The sequence below is a fragment of the Monopterus albus genome, unplaced genomic scaffold, assembly GCF_001952655.1.
Source record: "Monopterus albus unplaced genomic scaffold, M_albus_1.0 scaffold172.1, whole genome shotgun sequence".
Lineage (NCBI taxonomy): Eukaryota > Metazoa > Chordata > Actinopteri > Synbranchiformes > Synbranchidae > Monopterus > Monopterus albus.
In genome coordinates this window covers 1,812,504-1,836,360 of record NW_018128052.1, presented here as the reverse complement: position 1 = coordinate 1,836,360, position 23,857 = coordinate 1,812,504, and the positions used below count along the sequence as shown (strand labels likewise).

Sequence of the window (23,857 nt, the reverse complement as noted above, 5' to 3'; positions counted from 1 at the left end):
GTACCGCAAATATACGAGCTGTAAACAAAGCAGCTCTCGTTCACCACAGCTGCTTCTAATAGAGAATCTGATAAGAAGTTGCAAGTGGCACTGCCGTTCTCTGCCGTTGGCCTTTTGGTTGTGGAAGAAGAAAGGATACCGTGGAGGCAAAAAACAAGGAGAAACCACACTAAATGGGTGAAATCATGGCTGCTGCAGCGACAGGCTCAAGGGGCCCCCTGAACCCTTCTCTTCTCATGCATTGATTTGCTAAGCAAAACAGCCAGTCCGACTGGTCTCTGCCGCCGATTCAACATGCTGAATCGGCCGAAAAGCTGGCGGCAGGGTCTGACTAGTGCCAATGGTGCAGAACACACTGGAAACACTAGAATAACAGATGCTCGCCGATGGCCCGACAGGGGCTGACAGACGACTGTCAGCCTGCTGCACCAGGAAACTATAGGGAACTCATAACTTTCACTTGACTTTGCCATTCCCTCGAATAACTCTTTGTGGCTGTTATTGTGTAAGATACTGTATCTATAAGAAATCTTAATACAATAAGTATTCTGTTGTCTGGCAGCCACAGCAGTGCTGTAAGTGTTACTTCTTATTTCTTATTTCAGTAACAAAGGCTAATTAAGACCATTTTGGCTGCAGAAACTTTGCAGTATAATTAGCAAATGTTTCCTATTCCAGTCTACTTTTAACTTCTTATTTTAAGTCGTCCAAGTGTTTTCTAGAGAGGGAACAGTGCTGTCTGCTGAAACTCTCTCCACTTAGCTGAGCACTAAAGAGGCTACAAGTGTGCTCAAATGAGTTGCATTCGATACAAAACTGCTCCCCTCGATAGGTACATGTGTGCACACACACACAGTACACACACACTGTTGTAGCCACAGCAGCCTCTCACTGACATCAGATCCAATCTTCTGTGGTTTCAGTTGACTCAAACAGCTGTTTTTCTCTACTCAGCAGAACGAGCTAATGAGAGAGATACTGTATGTGTGAAGGAAAACGAGGCTTGAGTACCGTCATACAGGATCTGAAACTCAAAAAGCCGGTGTCAGTAAACACTTGGCGCCTCTCTGGTCATCAGCCAGCTTTGCATCATTGCTTATTTCTGCTAGCTCTATATTTAGAGCTGTTAATGAGAGCCTGCAATGTTGTTTATGAGTTTTCACACTTTAATGTACTTAAAGTCCAATGAATCACTATGGAGATACCGGATATTAGTCATTTGGTATGTGTTGATATACACTTTGGCCTGAGACAATTAGCCAACAAACTGATCGGTTCATCTCTGGAAGATAAACAGACACCTATTCTGATAATTATATTATAGTTATATGTGGATTAAATAAAAGTCAGCTGTATTGCAGTAGTATAGAAAGATAAGCAAGGTATCTTTATTTGTAACTTTAAAGGGAAATTACAATTTTATGATGTACCTAGCGTTAGTGCATTTTTTATAGTAGGATTAGTGGAAAACCGACTTTCTGGTGGGATCGCACTTTTAAAAATTAAGTCAAACGGCACAGACATCTGGATTGTGCTTGTATAATTATCTTTAGGACTTTATTCAATTTATCATAACACAAAATGTAGAATATTGTGACGGTTTGCAGCATCTGATTATCTGAGAAACCTATTTTTCCTAACCATGCAAAAATTACTAACATTAGCTTGTTCCAACTACTCATCTCTATTTTTTTATATTCTCAGTGTAGTCACTGTAAATCAAAAATCTTTGTTATATAGAGTTGGTTGTACAAAATGAGCTATTTGAGATATTACTCTGAGCATTTGAATTATTTTTCTGACATTTTAAGTGATCATTTTGATTTTGTTTTGCTTGGCAGGATCTGCCAGGTGAAATGAGGTGAACTGTCCAACTCCACGTCTGCAAAGCTTGGAGAAAAACATTTTGTTGGGTTACTGAGTGTAGGCTGATGTGCAGAAGTGGCAGTTTTATCCACTGATAGTAACTGTATCCATTTAAAATTAAATCTGCAACACAAAAGGTGCAATAAATGAAGGGGTCTTAGGCAGGCTGTGTGCGGTGTGTGTGTGTGAGGATGGGATCTCCTCTGTCCTGTTGGTTTAACCTTTAACACAGAGCAGCTACAGAGGCAAGTCAAGCCTGGTAGACTAGCTGTCTCGAATGCCATTCCTTTCCAACCCCTCACACCTCCAGTCTATGATCAGTGTCACTAATTACAGCCTGTTTCAACACAAAGACATTATCTCAGAGGGATATCCACTGACAGACTCGTTTTCTGCTCATTTGCATACTTATACTCCCACTTTCTTTTGGGTTTGTTGTTTGTTTGTTTTGCCCATTACAATCTGCACCTCCTGTTGGACTTTTCTCATCACTCCTCTTCAGTTTCCACCATTTTTCCTCGTCCTTTCCAGCTGCTGTTGTTGTTCTGCCCCATTTCCCTGTATTTTCTGCCACTGTGTTGTCGGTGTGTCAGTAAGTTCAAAGGTCGATGTACAGCACAGTTTAGTAAACCATGTGTGCATACGAAATGCACCTGACTACGTGTGCATTTCCCCGGGTGGAGGATTTTGAGGAGAGGTAGCAGGTGGGTTGTTGGATCATTGGAAGTTCATTTTGATAGTGTGAACCCCCCCCAACACTCTGTAATTAGGCCAATCAGACATGGTTATTACAGTTAATTGAATCTGATGATACTATAAGTCCATGTGGAGGTAGCTATGAGTTAACTCACAATGAAGGGATAAAGACAGAGTACATGATTATTAAAATCAGCTATTTCTTTACCATTTACTGGGTTTGACTAGAAAATGTCAGACTTCCCTTTATCGTTGTAGCAGACATCACAGGATCACCACAATTAGCAGTTTCTCCATTACATTTCAGTCCTATCCTCCTATCCTCGCTACTTCTGATAGTGTTTGAAATACAAACAAGCCAAGGCTTTTTATTCAGATGTACCTGATGATATCAAAATCATCTGGAGAGATTATGATGTGAACTGAGCCGGTGAAGTCACTAATCAACATCAGCTACATCGCTTGGTAATTCCCGTCATTTAATAACAGTACGTTTTAATGCATCAGCGTTTCCTGTTCCGGATGAGAAACATTATACTCATGAGTGGGTTACGAAGTGGAGACAAGAGCCTGACTGATACCAGAGTTCTGAGACACACTGATATCTGAGAGGTCAAACTTCTGATAACTGTATTGATGCCTTACTTTTGGTTACTCAAGAATAGTGACTAGATATGTACAGAGCAAGATGTTTCTTGATCTCTATCTGGCAACATAAGGCATAAGTGCTTAATTGAATTTTGTCCTGGAATTCATCAGGTTCAGCTCTCAACATTTGCAACTTGTTTACTGAGAAGGCAGAAGCGACAGCCCTGAGTGGCAGCCTAATTAATGTTCACAACTCACATCAACTGAAAGTGAGACAAGCAGCGTTAAGATGGGAAAGGCTAATTAAATATGGCACATTGAAATAACAGCTGAAGCATACCTACTCCTCACACCTGTTTTTATTTTATAGCAACTATTTCAGGTATTTAAGTATCTGAAAATACCTGATGAAGATGTAATGTCGAAATGTCAGAGCAGTTTTGTTTGGGCCTTAATAAAAAGCATCTTTCTAGGAGTATTTAGTCTGCGACAGGCCTCCTTCAGTTCACATATGGGTTCCAGTTGGATAAATTAACCAAACAGGATGCAACAGAGCCGGATTTCGAGACCCATAACAACACCTCTGCTTCCACTTGTAAATGAGATAGTTGAGTTTGTACATTTTTAGTAAATTTGCAACAATTTTTTATTTTGTCATGGTTGTCGAGTGTAGGTTGATGGGCAAAAATGGCAATTTTATCAATGTCAAATTAAATCTACAGCACAATAAATAGTGCCAAAACTGGAGAAGTGAATATTTTCTGAAGTCACTGTACTGTATCTGTGCTATGCTAACACCAGCCAGTGTTTGGTCTGTGCCTGGGTGTTGACTGGGCTCTAGTGGCAAATACATTTAGCTAACTGCTATTATTTGTTGAGATATTCTGTAGATAGAAACTACCAGTTGACTGACAGTTGGATGTTCTCAGCATCATCAGGTGGGACACTGAAATGTTGAGAGATCACCTTCTAAAGCGCCTTAGTCATGCCTCGCCATCCCCTCTGAGCTACAGGACACAGACCACAGCCTTCACCGTGTGTTACCTCCTTAATTGTCGGGTGACAAGGCTGACGTTCCTCACAGTGCAGAGTTAGTGAACATGCATCATAGCTGCATGGAATTTCCACACAAAATCCCCCAAATCCTTGTGCAAATTATTATATGCTGAGTTTTTCAGTCCAACAGTTTCAGCCGTGAGTAAAGTCAGAGTGACAGACGGTTGTTGTTGCTACATGTGTCACTGGTGGCAGGTGCATGTGAGGAAGAGGTCTAAATATTTAAAAGGAATATCATCTCTGTCTACTTGTCTCATTCATCCATAGCAAACATAAAGATGTATTATGCAAATAAAAGACTAAGTTGTAAGCCTAAACAAGTACATTTATAATATTTTCTGAAGTGTTTTCTTCAAATCTACTTTCTTTCTGTCTGTCCCTCCCTCTAGCTGAGCCTCTTCCTCTGATGGACCTGTGTCGGCGTGCGGCGCGCCTGGCGATGGGTCGTGAGCGGCTTCAAGAGATAGAGAGTCTCCCTCTGCCTCAGTCCCTTAAAAATTACCTCCAGTACCAGTGACTGACACCAACGGAGCCAACAAGGACACAAAACCAGACCACCAGAAGGTCTAAAGATGGGTGGATGAAAGAAATGAATTAAAAGTTGCAAAAAAGGGGATGATGGGTGGAAGGATGTCCAAACTGAGAGCACCAGCGCTCAACCAAAGATGGATGTAAAGGAGGACATATAGACAGATGGTGGATAAACTGACAGAAGACGTCCAGGCTTTCAAACAAAGGACAGGGCAGCACCAGCTTGTTTTGGATGTTGAGCTGCTTTTTCCATTAGTTTTGGACTTGAAATAAATTATTGATGATGGTATCCTATCAAGGTTTCACTCATCCTGAAAGAAAGCCCATCCTTTGATGGCACATTGTGGTTAAGTGGTGAAAGAGACAGTGGTAAGACGACTGCTGCCACCTAGTGATGGGAATCCAAACTGCGCAGAGAAAGCACACTAATCCTGCAGTATCCCTGGAGGCCTTTCTGACATAACACCGCATCACTGCTGTTGGATACTGTAATGTGTGTTCATGGCCTCCACTGGCACAGGTGACAGGCTGCAGAGCCCAGATGGCCACGAGGATTTTAGCACCAATGTTGTTTTTGTCTGATGACTCAGGGCCCGACCAAAAGCTCCCTCTGCATACAAGGTAGATCAAAGCGTGACTACCGCAACGGCTCCTGGCTTTGTGCAGACATTTGCTGAGAGTTAAGCCCTTTTCAGACATGCTACATGGCTGGCTTCACCTACTGGATGAAGTAAGCTTTTGATCATTCAGACTGGATGTCTGGTACCGTTTGTTTTGGCTTTATTTGCAATGCCTGCAAAGTTTTTGGCAGCTGATGTAGCAGTGAGATAAAGAATAGTGATATAAAAGGAAAGAACGCCGTCTGTTTTCTCCCAGGCTTCATCAGTGATAGATTTAAAATTTATTTTACTGCTTCAGTCTCATTTAATGACCACTGTCTCTCATCAGTTTAATTATTTTATCTTATTTTATTATAATTATTTAATTCTGCTAGTTTTTTTACTGTAATGTCTGGACAGCGCACAAGTGCAGGATGTTATTAGGACTCTCATTTGCTTAGTTTAAACATTATAATATACAGCATATTCATTTTATCTATGCAGTTGAATTAAACCTGAAAAATCAATGGAGACCTGATTGTTGTTCCTGTATGATATATTTTTTTTAACAACAATTTTTAGAATCTAATCTGACGTGAGAATAACCTGCTGATCTACCCTCTTCTAAAAACTCGGCTTCAAATCTTAAACTATTTCTCTGTAACATTAAATCATGATGTAATACACACCGGAGTTTTAAAAAGCATGTTTTAGGTATTATTTAAGATTTTAACACTGATAAATTGAGCAGATCTACAGTACTTTGTCCAGACTGTGGTTTGATCCAACTGTCGTCATGACCTTTTACATTCAGTAAGGAGCTGCATGTCTGAAACGGGCTTTATTAGAGAAACAGGACAAAACTTGTTCTTTAAAGGAAGTTGCAGTGAGAACACTATATTACGTACAGTATTATGATGTCAGTTACAAGCCGAGTATTCCATACTAAGCCGTAGAGTTCAGCAATGTCTCTGTAGGAGCTGAGAGTCGCGGCCCGCCACAGTGTGACTAGTGCTTGGCAGTAAGAGGAGCCTCACCTGCTGCTGTTTGTAGCACCCTGCTGTAGCTCACTGGCACCAGACAGCATCTGTCTGCTCTCCGCACAACTGTCTTAATGACCGCAAAGAAGAAACAGGACCAGAGTAGATCTAGTCTTACTGGAGCAGGACATACAGTAGGAGGGTTACTGCTGCTGCGGCAGTATGGCCAGTGTGGTTTTGTCTCAGAAAAGGATGCAGATGTCCAGTTCACACACCACACGCACTGTAGACCAATCATGTTTTCTTTCTTAAAAAGGCTTGAGTCACTTTTTTTTTTTTACGTCTGAGTTTATATCATACATTATTATTATTATTATTTTATTATTATTATTATTGTGAGTGTGGAGTCTGATTCTGATGATGGTTCTAATTTTTTTAATCACAAGCTTGTTCTGTTTAAGTTATCATTGATGGTTATATTCAGGTAAATTTAATACAAAGAAGGGGAGAAAAATCAACATTTGTTTCTTCAATGCTGCTTTATCTTTATTATATTAGTATTGTTAGTGATGGTCTTGCCTCTTGTTTCCATCAGGACAAAAGTAGTAGAATGTGTGAACAGACAGAGCTGAGACGTCAACACGTATAAAATGTGAATAAAAGCCAAGTGACTTTGAAAAATGTTTGTTTCTTTCTCTTTACTGCTTTCAGGCTCATTTTATATCCAAAAACAATATGACAGCTTTTAGTAATGCTTAATAAAATATACACTGTAAAGTTATCCAAAGCACCTCTGACACTTAAAAAAAAAAAAAAAAAAAAAGAGCTGTAGTAAGATGCAAAAGAGCCTGACTGTTCAGCTGGGGCCGATGCACTTTCAGCATCTTTTATTATGTCTGCAGGAGTGTTTAATCTACCGCAGGAGGCCTTGGCGAGGAAAACCACGCCATAAAGTATCTGGCCATAAGTTCTCCCAGTTGTCAAGTGTGCAATTTCTATGTCAGAAAGTAAACGGCTAATGCGCTGCTCATCGGCTGCTGCAGCTGTAAATACAGCACACACTCAGCCAGAGAGATGCTGTTGCACCCAGAGGCTGCAAGTGCAGGGCACCACAGAGGCTTGATGTGGTTACAGGGATCATATTCTCACTGCACAATGTGGCATCAGGCTCTCATGAAAGCACCGTCACGGCAGGCTCACCGTATCCAAACACACAGGGGACTGACGTTCAGGAAATCAATAGCAGACAGTGTTGTGATGCTCCTGCATCACAGTCCTGCCTGGGACAGATCAAACGCTTACAGTGGAACAGGAACCGACAGCTCCTTAACACGTTCTTGATGTGCAGACAGTCTGATCAGAAACAGCTTTATTTATTGGCAAAGACAAAAAAAAGGGAGGAGGACCGCATGCTCACTCTGTCACACTTCCACTGAATCCAGAAAACCATGAGGTGATCCTGAAGAAAAACAGCTAATGACAATGAAGAAAAGAAATGGTGTTTTTCCTCCTTTCTAGCAATCTAGAGGACATACTCGAATCAAAATACAGTTAATTGCAGAGTAGGAATAGTAACATCATGCTGTCTATAGAAGGCTCCAAAGAACAACAGAAAGCGTTGGTCTGTACACGTGGGGATGCATTATAACCAAGGTCAACAAAGGTATAACAGTATAAATTCTAACTGGGATATACTGTTGTACACTTACAAAGGTTTTTTTATGAACCTCCAGAAATGTCTCACAGGTATGTATGCCTCTACAATCAGAGATAAGCTGGTTCAGTTATTTGTTACCTAAAGGGGAAAAGGAAAGGTTAAAAAAAAAAATCTATGGTAGGTAGGTAGGTACTTTATTGATCCCTCAATGGGGAAATTTCAGTGTTTCAGCAGCAATGGAGAACAGACAGCATAACACCATGAGAAACGAGCACCACACACATATCCTGATAAATAAATTCCAAGTACTCAAAAATAGAATGAAGTATTTGAATATGGGTACATTTACATAAATGCTCGAGTGCAGAGAAAAATTTCTAAGGTCTAAAACAGGTAAAATATACAGAAATAACCTGTTCAAAAACTGCAACACTACATAAAGTACTGTGTGCTGTAGATAATCTCATGTCCCTGTAAATGTTTAACACTGAAGTACCATGAGAAGACTGAAAGACAGGCAGTGAACATACAGTAAATATACCATCAGAGTTACAAATCTAATAAAAACCATGCACGCTGCTGAAGCCACTGCACCAGACAGGCAGCGGCGCTGCAGAACATTTTAATGGCAGGGCCAGTGAAAATCTTGGACTATACCGCATAGAGGAAATGCATTTGTCTAGTTTTGTATCTGTATTCTATTGATTAAAATAATAAATTATGGATGCCAAAAGTTATGATGCAATTGTGAACCACACATCAGATTTCATACTCAATTTCTTTAAAACTTTTATAATATCAATTATTCATTCATTTAATAACAACATGGCATTCCATTTCAATAGTTTTATCAGAAATCGTGTACAAAAATAATTTCCTTCCTTGAGAACGCTCCCTTCAAAATTCAACTTAAATGTGTTATATCATAAATGTATGCCAGATTTTAAGGGCTTTCTGTGTGGAGTTTGCATGTCCTCTAGCAGTCCAAAGACATGCGGCTTAGGGTGACTGGTGTCTCTAAATTGCCTGTGAGTGTGTGTGTGAGATCGTTTGTCTGCATGTCTGCTCTGTGATCGACTGGGACTAAGTGGTACAGATAATGGATGGATGGATAGCAGTCAGGGCAGTAAACAACAGCTGAGGGAGCCAGCATGTAGTCTGGCCAACAAGACCAGTCCAAAGGCTGTGGTTGGCAAATGGTGGCACATGGGCCACATCTGGTCCTTTAGTGAAATATTTGCCCCCATCAAACGCAGCAATGAAAGGATTTGAAACTTTGGTAACAATGTGTAGGGGAGCACTGGCGTAGGTTTCAAAACAGACACACAGTCTCAGCACGTCTGCTGCTCAATAACGCATCAGAAACCAAATCAAACATCTGACTCAGAATGACCTCATGAGAAGGACCCCGCTGCTCCTGCATGGCCGCTAAACCAGAACCCTGATCCTGCCACCCTTGACACTTTGACAGTCATGAGCCAACAGCCTGAAACGTTCAGTTTACATCCCCCTGCTGGCTTGGATCAACATCAGATCTCTGTCAAAACTCACCCCGAGGAACCTGTTTGCACCCAGTTTAATCTTACTGTGAACTTTAATACTAAAATGGCCGACACATATGCAGCGCCTGCTCCCGAGACCAAGGAGGACAAACTGAAAAAACTACCCATTGCCACTGAATTCAAGAAGAATGGCCCAGAATTCCTCTTGACTATTGTGCAGATCTATTCTATAGCTACAGGAAGCGATTATTTGGATTTACTGCTGTTAACTAGTTATTAAATCCAAGAGTTTGCTTAGTTTTTCCATCAGCACTTTGAATGTTTAATGGCTGGGTTTAATAAAGACATGAAGCTTTTCACTAGAATTTTAAAAAGCTCCTTTTATCACAATCTAAAACATACACACACGTTTATTCTTAGCAAGCCTCCAACTACTGTAACAACAATTTTCATTCATGTGTGGATAATTTCATGTCTTCCACAGGTAATGAGTGAATGGTTGAGTCTAAATGAGCAGTAATGTTCATCACAATTTTCCAGAAGCGATATCTTCAACTTGTTTGTTTTGATTGACCGTTATTACTGCTGCACTACCTGACTGCCACAAATGCCTCCAGCTGTCACATATGACATTCAGAGCTAGGGCAGGAGGGGCAAAGAGGAATGAAGGGACAAGAGGGGGAGATACTGCTCGAGTTTATTTTGGCTCTCACTTAATCCTTAATGGTGGAAATTTAAGAGAGAGGCAGCTTTAAGCCACTGAACAATTTCCATCAAGACATTATGTTTTTCAACAGGAAACCAGGAAGAAATTCATCCAAACAACAACAAAAACCTGAGAGGACACATGCAAGAAACCAGCTCAGCTCATATGGCCTATGATACTCAACAACAGACAAGTGTCCTAAGAAAGAAAATGATCTCAGCCACAGAAACAGCAGCAGCAGCAGCATGGGAGTGGACACCAGCTCACCTCTACAGGACACAAACAGCCAGCAGTGGGTGTGGTCTTAATGCACACATAGACAGTGCGATGCACAACAAGTACGTACAGCCAAAACAAACTAGGAACAGGCTAACCCATGTAAACAAAAGGGAAGCCTGTTTACCTCAGGTAACTGTTTTTAGAGCCACCACAGAGGACACACAGGAAAACACGTCTGCGGCTTGTGGTGCAAACATGGTAAGTTCCTCCACAAATCCTCAGAGTGCCGGGGTGCACTTATGTTTTGTGAGAATAAAATCAAGTAAAATGCAACAATAAAATATTCACATCACATATTAAGTTCATTGATTTCTCAATAAGCTGTCAATAAAAGTTTAATTACTTATTTCACCAGCAGATGTCAGTAATGCCCCACAGCAGCTCCACCGGATTGGGGTCCAGGGCCTGGTCTTAAAAATCTTTAGCTACATGTTTCAAGGTTGTCGTTTGTGTGTGTGTGTGTTTTTATTTTACACCACTGAAAACCAATGTTTCCTGGTAATTATGAAATCAAAAATGATTGCGATTTCTGAGCATGTATGCATCTTCTCCTCTGCTCATGTCAAAGTGTCTCCAAAAATGTTGTTGCTGATTAATAGTCCTGCTGTGACCTCCCCACATTTGTTGTTTCTCTCACAGCAGCCACATCACTTTAGTAAAGTACTTAGACACCCACAGTAGATTTTGATTTGATTTTTATAGCTGGAATTCTTACAAAATGTTGCATCATTAAATGCAATCTCTCAGTGTGCAAATGTGTGTTTTTAGCCCCCACATTCACTGTTTTCAAGCCACCGAAGAAATATTTTGCAGTTTACAAGCAAAAAAACATAAAAAATGAGAGGCTCAGAAGAAAAGACGTATTATTATTATTATTATACCTTTAATGGCCTTCCTATATAACTCCTTCCCATTGTTGTGACCTCATTATACCATCAGGTTGGGAAATGCTGTTCAAGCAGCCCAGTTGTGTTTTGCAGCTTAGGTAAAGGTTACAATATGAGTTGAGGCTGAAAACTATTATGCAGTTGATTTTCAGTTGTACAACATCTTAGATGTGGCAAAGATTTTGTTCAGAAGCCTTTTTGTAGTGTAGATTGGGCATGATGCTGGGCTCTGAAAAACAAGCACTAAAACGCACTATTTTACTTCTTTGACCTAAAACCAGTGGTGGTGGTAAACAGTGTGGCTGAACCTGCATTCTTCAGAAACTGCAGTGGAAAACCAGTTACATATCCAAATGGAAACACAGTGAACAAATGGAGTGATGTGATGTGAATCAAACCCCCTGCTGTCTCTGTAAGCTTATTATGGAAACAAATGGAAACCCAGTCACCCTGCTGTGATGCACTGAGTTCAGGCAGCAACATCTGTAATGGCAGCTTTTTAATTATCTAATTTACAAACCTGCCATCACACACACACACACACACACACACACACACGCACATGCATGCTGTGTTTTCATTCCTGTGGGGACTTACATTCATTTCCTATAGACTTATCCAAACCTTAACCATAACCACTACTTGCCTAACCCTAACCCTTAAACCATGTTGCTACCCTAAAATTCAGTGAGTCCCCACACTGTGAGTGTGTTAACAGGTTTTGGTGTAAGTAATATGAAGGCACACACGCACACACACGGGATGTGTAGTACAGAAACAGGGAGTAAAGCTGAGTAGAGTCTAAAACAAGTCTTTATTGGTCAATATACAGAAAGCAGTGGGATGACCACTAAAGAGAAATCCCAACCAATTTTTGTTTACAAAAGGAAAAAGAAACATATAAAATAAGTGTCTTGAACATTTTTACAGGGTTTGTTTTTATATGTAAAAGAATCATTTTTTCTCTTTAAATTTTCAGAAGCACAACATGACAAAGGGGGACGAGGGCAACAAGGCAGTTGTTTCACAATGATGACATCACAATCACAGGTGCTTAAAGGCCAACAGAGGGAGGGAAGGGTGTCACTGATACTGTTCAGATGTGAAGAGGTTACAGCTGGCTCCTGGGAACAGCAAAGCTCATCTGAATGGAGACAAACTCACGGGATTTATTTTGTCTTAAATACGTAATCTGTTATAATGTTGGTGCAAGCTGGGATCAGTATGAGTGACGTTTCCACTCCTGCATGTAGTTCTGGTGAACAGCAGTCAGAACAGCGTTTAGCAAAGTTTTTCTGTGGCTCCTCATACAGCTTTAAAGGGACAGTCCTCCAGTTTTACACACAAAGATCTGTACTACACATGAAAACAGCTGCAATGTATAACTTCATGTGTGGCTCTTGAGGAGATTTATTAAGTCCAAGAAAAATACCCTGATGATGTCTTCAGGGTTGTGTTCGATTTGACATTTGACAGTTTTACAAACTGGAGGTGTGGAGTGTAAAAAGACCCATGTCTTTTGGCTGGGGGGGTGATCTAATTTACCCAGAATTCTTAGCAAAAGACTTAGTGACGAACTAGCCAAGTGTGTGCAATGGATGAATTTATCGGTCTCTCTTCAGTCTGACTATTGGTTTGATCTGTGCTGTGGGTAAAATCTGACCCCGTACATTTAAGAACAGATGCTAGTGAGTTGCACTGTGGGATGTGTAGGATGTGGCACTTTTAAAAACTGACCAATGCTAGGCACAAACATCAGGATATCTTAGGCTCTGATGAGTTGATTTGGACCCCTTTAAAAATCTGCCTGTCATACTTTAAGTCCCCCAACTTATATGATAATTGCTGACATGCCCCTGTTTCTATATACTGGTCTTTTAAACTGGGCCCATAATTGCATAGAGGGCTTCCTTTACTATAGAGTTAGAAACAAAGTAAAGCTGGGAGACCAGTAGCATTTCTTACAGTAACATCTTGGTACCATTTAATCTGCTGAAAAAAGAAAGATAAGCGATCTAACTCTAACAGCAAAGACGACATTAGGCCACAGTATGGACACATATGGTAAAGGACAGAGATCCAGACAAACAAGCGTTTAATGCTATCAGGCCATTTGGGTCCAAGGAATATTTTTGCACTGATATCAACTTTGTCTATCTGTTTATAAGCTGACAGAAAAGTGATAATTTTATCTAGAAACGTCTTTCAAGAAACCAAAGGTGAAAGACATTGAACAGTTGATAATTGTCCTTCGTATCAAATAGAAATCTGGAAAAATGTGGAATATTTAGGTAAGAGCTCAGATGTTTCTCTTTAGTGTCCAGGCCACAGAATTACAGCACTGTGATCACGCAGATTTCAAGGAAAGAGAAGTGTCTGCTTTGTGTTAAATATGAGAAGAGGATATCCACTGAGTGACAGTACAGCTATGTTATACCAACTTCTTAGGCCAAAGGAATCATATTCTAAATGTAACCTAATTAGCTAATGGATATGCATATTGTTACATTTGGCTGTTAAATATGTTAATAAGTCACCAACTTGCAGACAATTTGTTTAAAATGTAAGTAGTACAAAAGGTATCTGATGAGATTTTAAATGCTGGGACTTTGTTCTGATGTTTATAATTGTGTCTCCGTATTTAAGATCTGCTTCATGATTGTTTCAGAGTTCAGCTTATCAGCGAAAGCTCAGATAATTCTGCACACATAATGAGAAGACTGTGCTTGTTTGGCAGATTTTGCTCTGCTTCATTGACTGTGATGTGAATAATAATGTGCGTACATTCTCTGGCTGGCTCTGTAGTTCTGACTTTGTCCAGCAGAGGGAGATGCTTCATTAAAAATGACAAAATGGGAAGATTAATAGTGTTTCCAGCCATGAATTGTAAATAATTTTATCAGAGACTTTGTTTCTCTCTCTCTGTGTGTGTGTGTGTGTACCTAGCGAGTATGTCTGCAGGATGCGTGGTTGTGTGTGTGTAGTTGAGAGAGAGTGAGACAAACATGTAGAGTGTGTGTATGTGTGGGTATTTATTTACGAATGTGTGTGGGTGTGATTAGTATGTCACGGAGGAACTGTCCCACTCAAGTTTTCCTTTCTGCTTCCTTTCTTTCACCTCTTCTTCCTCCTCCTCCTCTTCGTCAGTGTTGTCTGACTCAGCACTTATCATTCCTCCCACCCGTTCTTCACCCTCTTCTTCTTCCTCCTCCTCTTCACTTTCTTCTTTTGCATCCTCATCTGGTGCCTGAGGTCCTTTTATGTTCTAGAGAACAAAGTGTGATTTAGATGAGGCCTTGAAAATTTGTAAGATCTATTCAAATCAGAAGAAAACAGCAGCAGGCACATCTGGTTCCTTATTAGTTAAAAAAAAATTTCTTTTATGTAAACAGTAAAGGACTATGACACCCCAAAATGTAAATGAACCATAGATTACCTCCATGGGGTTGACTGTGATGGTGAGAGCAGAGTTGTCCCAGTCCACCTCAGGGTCTTTGGCCTCTTCCTCGTCCTCTCTGGACCCTTCCTGATGAGTAGCATGGATCCTGTACACACCGATCACTACAATCGCCACCAGGGCGGCGATACAGACCACAATAACTGCTGTTGCTGCTGGAGGGGTTGCTCCTAAGGAGAAGAAGGGAAGCGATGGGTTGCAGTTTATTATATTCTGCTGTTAAACTACCTGCTTGATTCCAACAATTATCCATACAGTGGATATACAATTTGGTCTATACATTAATTACTGTACATATTCTACTTGAAAATCAAAAAGCTAACAAAACAGGATAGTAATTATGGGATTCAATAAACCCTTTCCTTTATGTATTAATTGTGACAATCTTGTCCCCAGTGTTGCAGTACTTGAATCCTGAGCACTGATGACTCAGATTTGGACTCGAGCATTGATTGCATTTGGACTTGGAAGTTGGAGACAAAGATTTGAACTCCTTTTTTTTAATAACAGGCCATAATAATTTGGCGTAAGATATTGATACTGATATTCACACTATTCACTAAGTAGTGTGTGTGTGTGTGTGTGTGTGTGTGTGTGCTTACAAGTGCATTTGTTTGTCTACTGCGTCACACACAGTAAGTAAACTCCTTTTAAAATGGTAAGAGCTGTGTTTAATGTAGACCTTGATGACTTGGACTCGGGTAACAGGGACTCGACTCTGACTCAACTTTGACTATTCCTTGTTGACGCGGACTTGACTTGGACTCGACCGCTGTGGACTTGAGACTCGACTCAGACTTGAGGTTTATTGATTCGACTACAACACTGCTTGTCCCTGTAGGTTTAAACCGCAAAGGAAATTGTATTTCTTTACAGCTGTGGTCCCATTTCTGCTGTGGTGGACATCTTTCTATTCAGTTATGATATCTCACCATTAGAGCAAACATCATAAGTAATCTATGATCACACAGGTTGTAAGCAGTTCTCCCAGTATAATCATCTTGTCTAAACTGCATATTTGAAACAGAAAATGATGGTAAATAAATTTAAGTGTCTGTTGTCATCACACATTGCACTGTGAAAACGAGTCCAGCGACTGTACACTAAAAGCAGTAGATGTAGACTGAACCTGACCTACATGTATGGACCGTTAGGACAAGTGTTATTGTTAAACTTTGCTTCATTTCCACCTGTCTGACAATGGGTTGCCCATGATGTTTACTCTAATAGTTGGTGTCCTGTCTGTCTTTGGGGAATGGGAATTTTTGCTGTCAGCTAGTGGCTTACCTGACATGTGTGAGTTCACACTGTGCATCATGAGTGGGTGATGGACGGGCCTCATGTACTGAGCCTGGGCTGCCATGTGATTGACATGCTCCACGTGCGCTGAGTGGTGAAGAACACTGAGCTACAGGGGCAGGATAAAGAGCCATTATCCTCCAGTAACAGAAGTTTGATGGTAATTAGTGCAAACACAAATGTGAATAAATAAAAATAAGCAGATGGTGTAGTTTGAATGATGCAGAAAGAGAAAATGAATTAATTGATCATGAGAAACATCATTTCTGATATAGTAATTTTACAGGATAAAAGCAAGGAGGGAACAGAAGGCAAACAAATGGCTGACACCAGAGGAGAGAGACAGGATTCGACAGTGTAGGGCTGAACTATAATGGATAACAGACGTCACACTGACTTCCAGATTGAACTCATTGCTGGTGTAACGTCCATTGAGTTCAGAGCAGGTGAGTCTGAACTTCCTCTCTGTCAGGGCTGCAGCTTGCCAGTTCCTGTAGCACACCTGTCTCAGTGCCTGCTCATAGTGGGCCATAGAGTCCACACCTGGAAAGACACAGGGATGAATGTGACACTAACTGCTATGCAAACTGCATTCTGCTGTAATGAAAGTGATATATGGCTGTTTCAGGGACCTTCACAGTTGTATGCACAGACAGTGAGTGTTCATCTTACTGCTGTTTAAGGGACAAACAATTATTTAACAGTCTGTCCTCATAATTTTTAAGGCAGAAAGGTCTGTCTGTCCACTGCATTGTTAGTCCCACACACCCCTTCTGTTAGCCAGACCTACCATAAATAGATATTCCAGATGTGGAGTTGGTGGCATCCAGGTGTTTTCCCAACAAAGCACTGTGATGAATCTCCAGACTCTCTCTCTCAGGATTCAGTTCTTCCCCAATTACCAGGATGTCACAGTAGTCCAAGTTGTGCATCACCTCCGTCACGCCCGGTCTGTGGGCTGTGCAGTGTAAATGGTCATGAAATGTATTCCATGTTCAAATAGATATTAAATGACCAGCACACATAAAGGCAAAAACGTTTGACTTAAATCACCATCACAGTGATTTAAAAACATGTTTAACTGAATCATTAGTACAAGACTGGTACATGGCCTCTCCTCCACTCACATCCACCAAAGCTGTCCCCCTTTATTACTGTGCTGGTGATGTGAAGCTCTTTGAAGGGTGCCACACCCAGCGGACCCCGCAGGTCAGCGGCAGGCCTAATGAGTTGGTTAGGTCCTTCAATGGTGATTCTTGGTTCACTAGGCGGCAGCACCATAACGACTGCCTTGATGTCTGGGATGTAGAAACACGTGTCCTCCCCAAAACACCTGACACAAACACATATGCACAGTAGAAGAGTAAGTGGAAGTGGACTGGGAACATCAACAAACAACCACCAACTATTTTAAGATTTATTGATTCATATGAATCAAATATGTGACATCAGCTTTTTCCAACTGAGCTACTTCAAAGCAGAAAGAAGAGCTAGGATAAAAACACAAACACACAGACTGTATCGCTCATGTAAAAGTATCACAACAGAGGAAGCTGTTTTGATGTAGAGTAGGACCTTGTCCCTCGCAGTAAGAAGCTGAATGAGAAAGAACGTTTTCAGGGCTTTTGATATATTCAACTAAATGAGCAGCAATCAAAGTTAGATCAACATTTTTAGGTGTTATTAGGAGTTTAAATATCAGAAACAGATAAGCTGCTTCACAGTGCGAATGTGATCACATTGGACCAAAAATGATCAAACAATACACCAAATGTCATCAAATGGTAAATCCTGACTGGTGCACAGCCGTTCATGGCACCATTCTAACTGAGCCCCATCTACTTCAAACCAATGAGACGAGGCAAAGAATAAAGAAATACCGAAACATGTCATGTGAAAACCAAAACTGAACATTGGTGGAAAACTGTTAGGATACCGGGGCAAGCCAGTGATGAGCGCCTAAAACCTGGAAAGAATGAAACTTTTCCTAATATTCTTCCTCATCAGTACATGGCAGCTGCATGAAAGTTCAGTAATGCTTTATGTTACAGGTCTGTAAATTCCAGTTTATTTCTAAATAATGTTTTAGGAGGTTTCCTGGTAGGAACCATATAATTTGGCACCAGTTACAGAGTGATCAGTTGTTACAGCTAGCACAAACTTGAGGCTTTTATTTAGAAGGTGATCTACACGTGCACAATGTTACATTTGTGCACAAACAACCATCCGATTCAGCATAAATGTATACTTCTATTTCAAAGAATTAATAAATAAACAGTGAATATTAACTGAGGATTACACTGTGATTTCTTTTATGAAAATTCATCTGGAAGCCAATAATCAACTCAATATAACTCAGTGAACTAAGAAAATCAAGTCAGTCTTAGAACTTTGTCCCTGTTTTCTGTAACTAAAACCAAACTACATGGCTCCAGTAATTATTAGGAAATGATGGACCTGTAAAATAAAGTGTTAATGAAAAAGGGGGTGTTGTGGTTATATGGAAATAGAAAATGTTCCCAAAGATAAAAACTGAGACTCATAACTAAAAGTAGCATCAGCTCTGTGGTATCATTGGAATGATCATGTACAAACAAGAAACAGTCCCTTAAGCATTAAAAAAACATCCTAGATAATATTCAACATTATCATTTTCAAGGTTTGTCCCTAAAGGGATTTACTGTCTTGTATTTAGTCATGGTTAAAAATATTCTACTTTACTTGATGATGAGAGCGTTACTTCATGAACGTTTAAATTATTTGCCATTTGCCGTGGTATTGGCATTTCCATCTACACTCTGGCAATTGGCTTCATTGTTCTGTTTAAACAGATCTGTTTTATAGTGTCTGAAAAGTCTAACAGTAATAAAACACCTATCTTTTCTGTGCTTCACTAGGTCAATTTTCTTCATGTAATTGCTGTATAGACTGTATGTCAGCCCTAAAGCATCACCACCACAAGAGCCCAGTAATAACACAACAACAAAGTTACACTGTTAAGTTTTAAAAATAAAATGTAGCAATAATAGGGAGCAGTATTTAAAAGTTTGAGGTGAGTGCAAATAGTTCTGACCTCTGCTTTCACACTTAAAGAAAATAAACCACGAAAAGGAAAAAATAATCCCTTTTAAAATAAGTAATACACAAGGATGGATTTTTGGATCAGTGTAGGCTCGTGTGGAGATATAAATCTCCTGACCCTGTGAATCCTGACTTGAAAATTGTCACAGTTCAGGACACAGCTTTAAGCACCAACATCCCAAAGAAGAATAAAAAAACACCAGCATTGTCTAATGGGGCTACAGTACATATCACTTTCCCCCAGTTACTGACAGCATATTCAACAGTGTAAAGGCAAATCTCTGTCTTTATCTCGAGGGGAACTGTGAAGTGTTGTTCAAAGTTTCACAGCCTTTGTTGCTGCTCCTCGAGTTCACGTCAGGCTATTGGCGAGCACGTCCAGGCTGACTTGATCTGCCTGCGTTTGCTGCCGGACAAATGACCAGGTGCTGGATGGGTGGGTAAACTTCAGTGTCTCTGAATCTCATCTAAACATCACATAAACAGCTGTGCCAGCATATGTCTAAAACTTTCTCAGGTGGAAAACCTGAGAAAAGAGATTATGTTTGCCCCTGAGAACAAAACTCACAGCTGCTCCAGTAGAGGTGCTCAGTGGATAAACTGGGCAGCTCTACTGTACAGTGTGAGTACAAGAAACCAAATGAATGTAAGGCTAGAGGTTCAAACAATTTAAAGTGAGTTTCCTTTCCCAGATCACAGTTAAAAATGTGTGGTCCACGTGTGTGTGTACTCACTGTACTGTGGTGGTGATGTGTAGCTGTCGGAGGCCAGGTGTTGGGAACTGGCGAGAGTTGATGTAGGAGACTTTGGTCATAGCTGTGTTGATGCTGTCCGCATCCTGTCCTTCCACCACCAGCACCGACTGGGCGGGGTTAAAATGGAACTGGACACACAGAAAAACAACCAACCTTTGGAAATTCAAACATCCAGGTTCAAACACTGGTGGCCATGTTGCAATTCAATGACATGTGTGTCTTGCTGAAGAAACAGACAATAACTGTGTTTTACTGGACACATATCCCGACGAGGACACCTTGCTTAGGTCTTCCTCTACAGCACTGTTAAGGTAATTAACAGTTACTCCACTACCAACCTAGGCTGAAAATGTGACACCTGTGTGTGTGTGTGTTGTGTATGGGAAACCCCATCTCTATTTTTTCCCACACACCTTGATGTCCTTAGCGAGGCTTTCAAGGGAGTTAATATCAAGGCCTTCTTTGCAGGCCTGCAAACAGGAGATAACCTTCTGGGTTTCAACACGGCCTGGTCGGATTGTCAGACCCGACAGGCTGCCATGGAAATGCTGGGCAAACCTTGGGGTCGCTACCTCGCCACCTAATAGGGAAGAGAAAAGCAGAGAAACATGGAGAGGACAGATAAGACAGGGCTGAGGACGGTGAACCGAGAAGTGGGGCAAAAAAGGACAACTGACTGGAAACACACCGAACAAAAGAGACAACAACATGTATTATGTGCTGTATGTTTCTGAGGGTAAGGCACATTCAGTTTGCTGAAAAAACATCTGTGACTCTGCATCACAAAAACTTTACACGACCCAGTGGACAGAGAGCGCTGAAGAAATTAATAGTTATTTTTACACGAGTTTACAATTAAAGTGAGAAAATAAGCATGTGAAACAACTCTGACACCAGCTCACAGATAAAATAACACATTGTGTTTTCACAGCTTTCTGATGTCTAACAGAGTTTGCATTAACATATTGTACAGTAGTTTGAGAGAGTAAGAGAACAACAGCAATTATAACATAAACAAATGGTGTGTGTGACAAAATGTCTGTCACCATGAAAAAGAAAAGAGAGTTATTGTGCAGGAGATGCTCAAAATGACAGCTCTTGATTCTGCCATCTGTTTGAATACTGTACAAGCATGCTACAGATACTGTGGGAGAAGGTTGCAGCAACTATGAAATATTGTTTAATAAAGACAAAAATCTAGCTGAGAATATTACAGAAATATCAGGTAGTCTTCAACACTATAAGCAAATATTTGACCCACTTGTGATACTTAGCACAACAGCAAATATTCTGGCACTTCTTATCAGGTTCTCGCACTGAATGTGATGCACGAGTTTGACCTTCTGTGTGTGTGTGGTATCACAGCAGTGCAGTGTGTGGGGTTAGCTCCATCACAAATTTAGACAAGTCCTGACATCTTCTAAAGAATGCACTTTTTTCATACAAGGCACCAGATTCATCTCGGCCCTGCAGACCAGTTTCATCCCTCCTGATGAAACCATAAAAGCCTAGTCCAAACAAATGAACATCAAGTGCAATGAGTTTTTCTAGTGTAGGTCAGCTATGCTTCATACATGCGGATACAGTCCATCAAACGGTGAGAATCAAGTCTGCTTGGTACAAATAACACCAGAATTGAATGTGTTTGAGCTTAGATTTATACTGTACAGTAAACACCAGTGTCACTGTAGCTGCAGATGTTATTCTGACTAGCAGCCACCAGCCAGCCTGGACAGGGCTGGAGGCGTCTACACTCTCAGCTCTGTCAGTGGGAATCGAGACATGCTGAGCTGAGAGGAGAGACACCGACCACCTGCCTTCAGCATGCCGTGCAGCAGGAGGCCTTAATTGTACATCACATAAAAATTTGCTGTTGCATGCAAAAATTGGTCAGTAAGTACAGTAGCTGTTCTCCAATACTCTTACTAAATATTACACTACATACCTGGAATTTAACTTAAGCATTGTTTGTTTGTTTTTTATACAGATTACTGATATTTATTTTGTCTTGGACACTCCCTCTCCTTTTTATCAATGCATCAACCCACTTCCCCTTTGTTTATGTCCCTGAGCTGTGAGGTGCAGTGGGTATAAGCTGACAATGGTGATGAATGAAAGCACAAGGTCAGGGTGTGGTCCATGTCCAAAAACCATTTGGGTCTATGGTATATATTATGCAATAACCTTTAAATGGATCAAGCCGACTACTGCTGGAGTTTCAAAGGAAGCTATATAAACAACATTACAGTGAATAGTACAGGTATGTTTCTGAATCACAAAGCAGCAGAGTTGCTGCTGTAAATTAACATCACCTCTGAAGCCATGTTTACAGCTAGACAAATGTTAGTACCGTGTGTTTGTGACAGAGTTTAATGAAGGCAGGAAAAGACATTTTTCTGCACTGCAAAAGTTGAAAAGGTCACACCTTAGAGCACTTTTGCAGTTTTCTTTCATGGAGAATGTTTCACATCTAGATCACAACCAGGGGATATTAGCACACTGAAGAAAGAGTAGCACGCTGTCGAGCTTTGTCAGTAGCCAAATACCAGAATGCTGTGGTTGCATTTTAGTAGAGCACTTCCATACAGTACTAAATCACACACATACAACAGGATGTGGCAGTCCCTGGTAGCCACCTTCAAGAGTAATTTTATGTTCACATTTGTCACAAGAAAGTTTTCTGTAATGTCGGCTTTTTTGCTGCTACAGTAAAATACACTGTATCGGATGCTATGGTTAGCACGTTTGTTAGGACTGCGGCGTCAGACTTGCAAACATACTGTACCACAATGAAATGTAATTAGAAAGACTTAACAATTAGCTGAATTCTGTTTATTACAATTGTGTGTGATCTTGTAGATATATCACCGCCTCTGTATCCATGGTGACACTGTGTACTTCTATGTGACACAATAACACAAATTCAGTATTATTAATTTTTGCCCATGTTTTAGGAATAGACATGGTGAGCGCTGTGTTTGAGGTGACAGCAGGTGTATGTACAGCAGAGTGTAAAAATGTTCCTAATCATTCTTTCCCTCTCTCTACATGTAAAAACACTTATCACTCTTCTGCCCTTTATTTTCGATGGTGATCTCTCTGTTATCAAGACAAGGCCTTTGTGAGTCTCTGATATCGCTGGATTGCCTCTGTTTGTTTACCGATGCAAATGTTAATCTACAAGAACAAACAAAAAAAGTATAAAGCCGAGAAATGGAGGAGTAGACATCCCATGTTGATCTTCATTACACAGTAGGAAGATAAACAGCTATGATTATCTGTAAATAATTTCTTTGCATAAACAAATCAGTTAATTAAACAATCAGTGATATGATTTGAAAATTGATATGAATGAAGTCTGTTCTGTAATACTGACAATGCAGTGAACGTGCTAGATTTCACACATGCACGCTGCAAAAAAGTTGTACATTTTCAGTTTTTGGGCTGAGGCTGACAAAATAAATGAAAACATAAATATTTTTTTTCAGAATTTCACCATGCTGTTTTACTTGTAAACATATTTACACACAAAGTAACACATGAAGTCTGTAGTGACAGATTTTTAACTTTGTGTTTTAAAGTAACACATTATGCTGCTACAACAGCTGCAAACTGATTTTAGTTTACTGATAACATACTGTACATTGACTCATTTCCTGCTCTTTCTGGTGCCTACTCTTGTTTCTACTTCTTATTTGTAGACTGTGCTTTGGACGTTCACTCCTACTTTTCTGCAGTAAATGAAGTGAGATGGCAAACATGTTTCCCATTCAAACTCATGAACAGTTTATTGCTACAGAAAACTGCTTTTTAACACTGAAACATATTATTGTTAACCTAGTGCAGTCACAACACACGTCTTCTTTTAGCTTTCAGGGCAGTAAAAGTACAGTCTGAATGCCTTTCATTCTACACACC

At 40.4% G+C, this 23,857-nt stretch overlaps 2 protein-coding genes across 3 annotated transcripts in view; one reads left to right on the top strand and one right to left on the bottom strand.

Annotated features, from left to right (window-relative positions):
- The window catches only part of spsb4a (splA/ryanodine receptor domain and SOCS box containing 4a), an 81,677-nt gene extending 74,699 nt beyond the window's left edge, over nucleotides 1-6,978 (top strand). For both annotated transcript variants that reach the window (XM_020616129.1, XM_020616131.1), the window contains exon 3: nucleotides 4,596-6,978. In XM_020616129.1, coding sequence (XP_020471785.1) covers nucleotides 4,596-4,723 — 128 coding nt within the window. In that variant the 3' untranslated portion in view covers nucleotides 4,724-6,978. The remainder of the gene's footprint in view (nucleotides 1-4,595) is intronic.
- Nucleotides 6,979-12,164: 5,186 nt separating this feature from the next.
- clstn2a (calsyntenin 2a) overlaps nucleotides 12,165-23,857 on the bottom strand; it is a 148,130-nt gene continuing 136,437 nt past the window's right edge. Inside the window, exons 11-18 of the mRNA XM_020616221.1 lie at nucleotides 20,353-20,519; nucleotides 19,919-20,067; nucleotides 17,231-17,436; nucleotides 16,894-17,061; nucleotides 16,501-16,646; nucleotides 16,092-16,212; nucleotides 14,784-14,974; nucleotides 12,165-14,612 (exon numbers count right to left, since the gene is read on the bottom strand). Coding sequence (XP_020471877.1) covers nucleotides 14,406-14,612; nucleotides 14,784-14,974; nucleotides 16,092-16,212; nucleotides 16,501-16,646; nucleotides 16,894-17,061; nucleotides 17,231-17,436; nucleotides 19,919-20,067; nucleotides 20,353-20,519 — 1,355 coding nt within the window. The 3' untranslated portion in view covers nucleotides 12,165-14,405. The remainder of the gene's footprint in view (nucleotides 14,613-14,783; nucleotides 14,975-16,091; nucleotides 16,213-16,500; nucleotides 16,647-16,893; nucleotides 17,062-17,230; nucleotides 17,437-19,918; nucleotides 20,068-20,352; nucleotides 20,520-23,857) is intronic.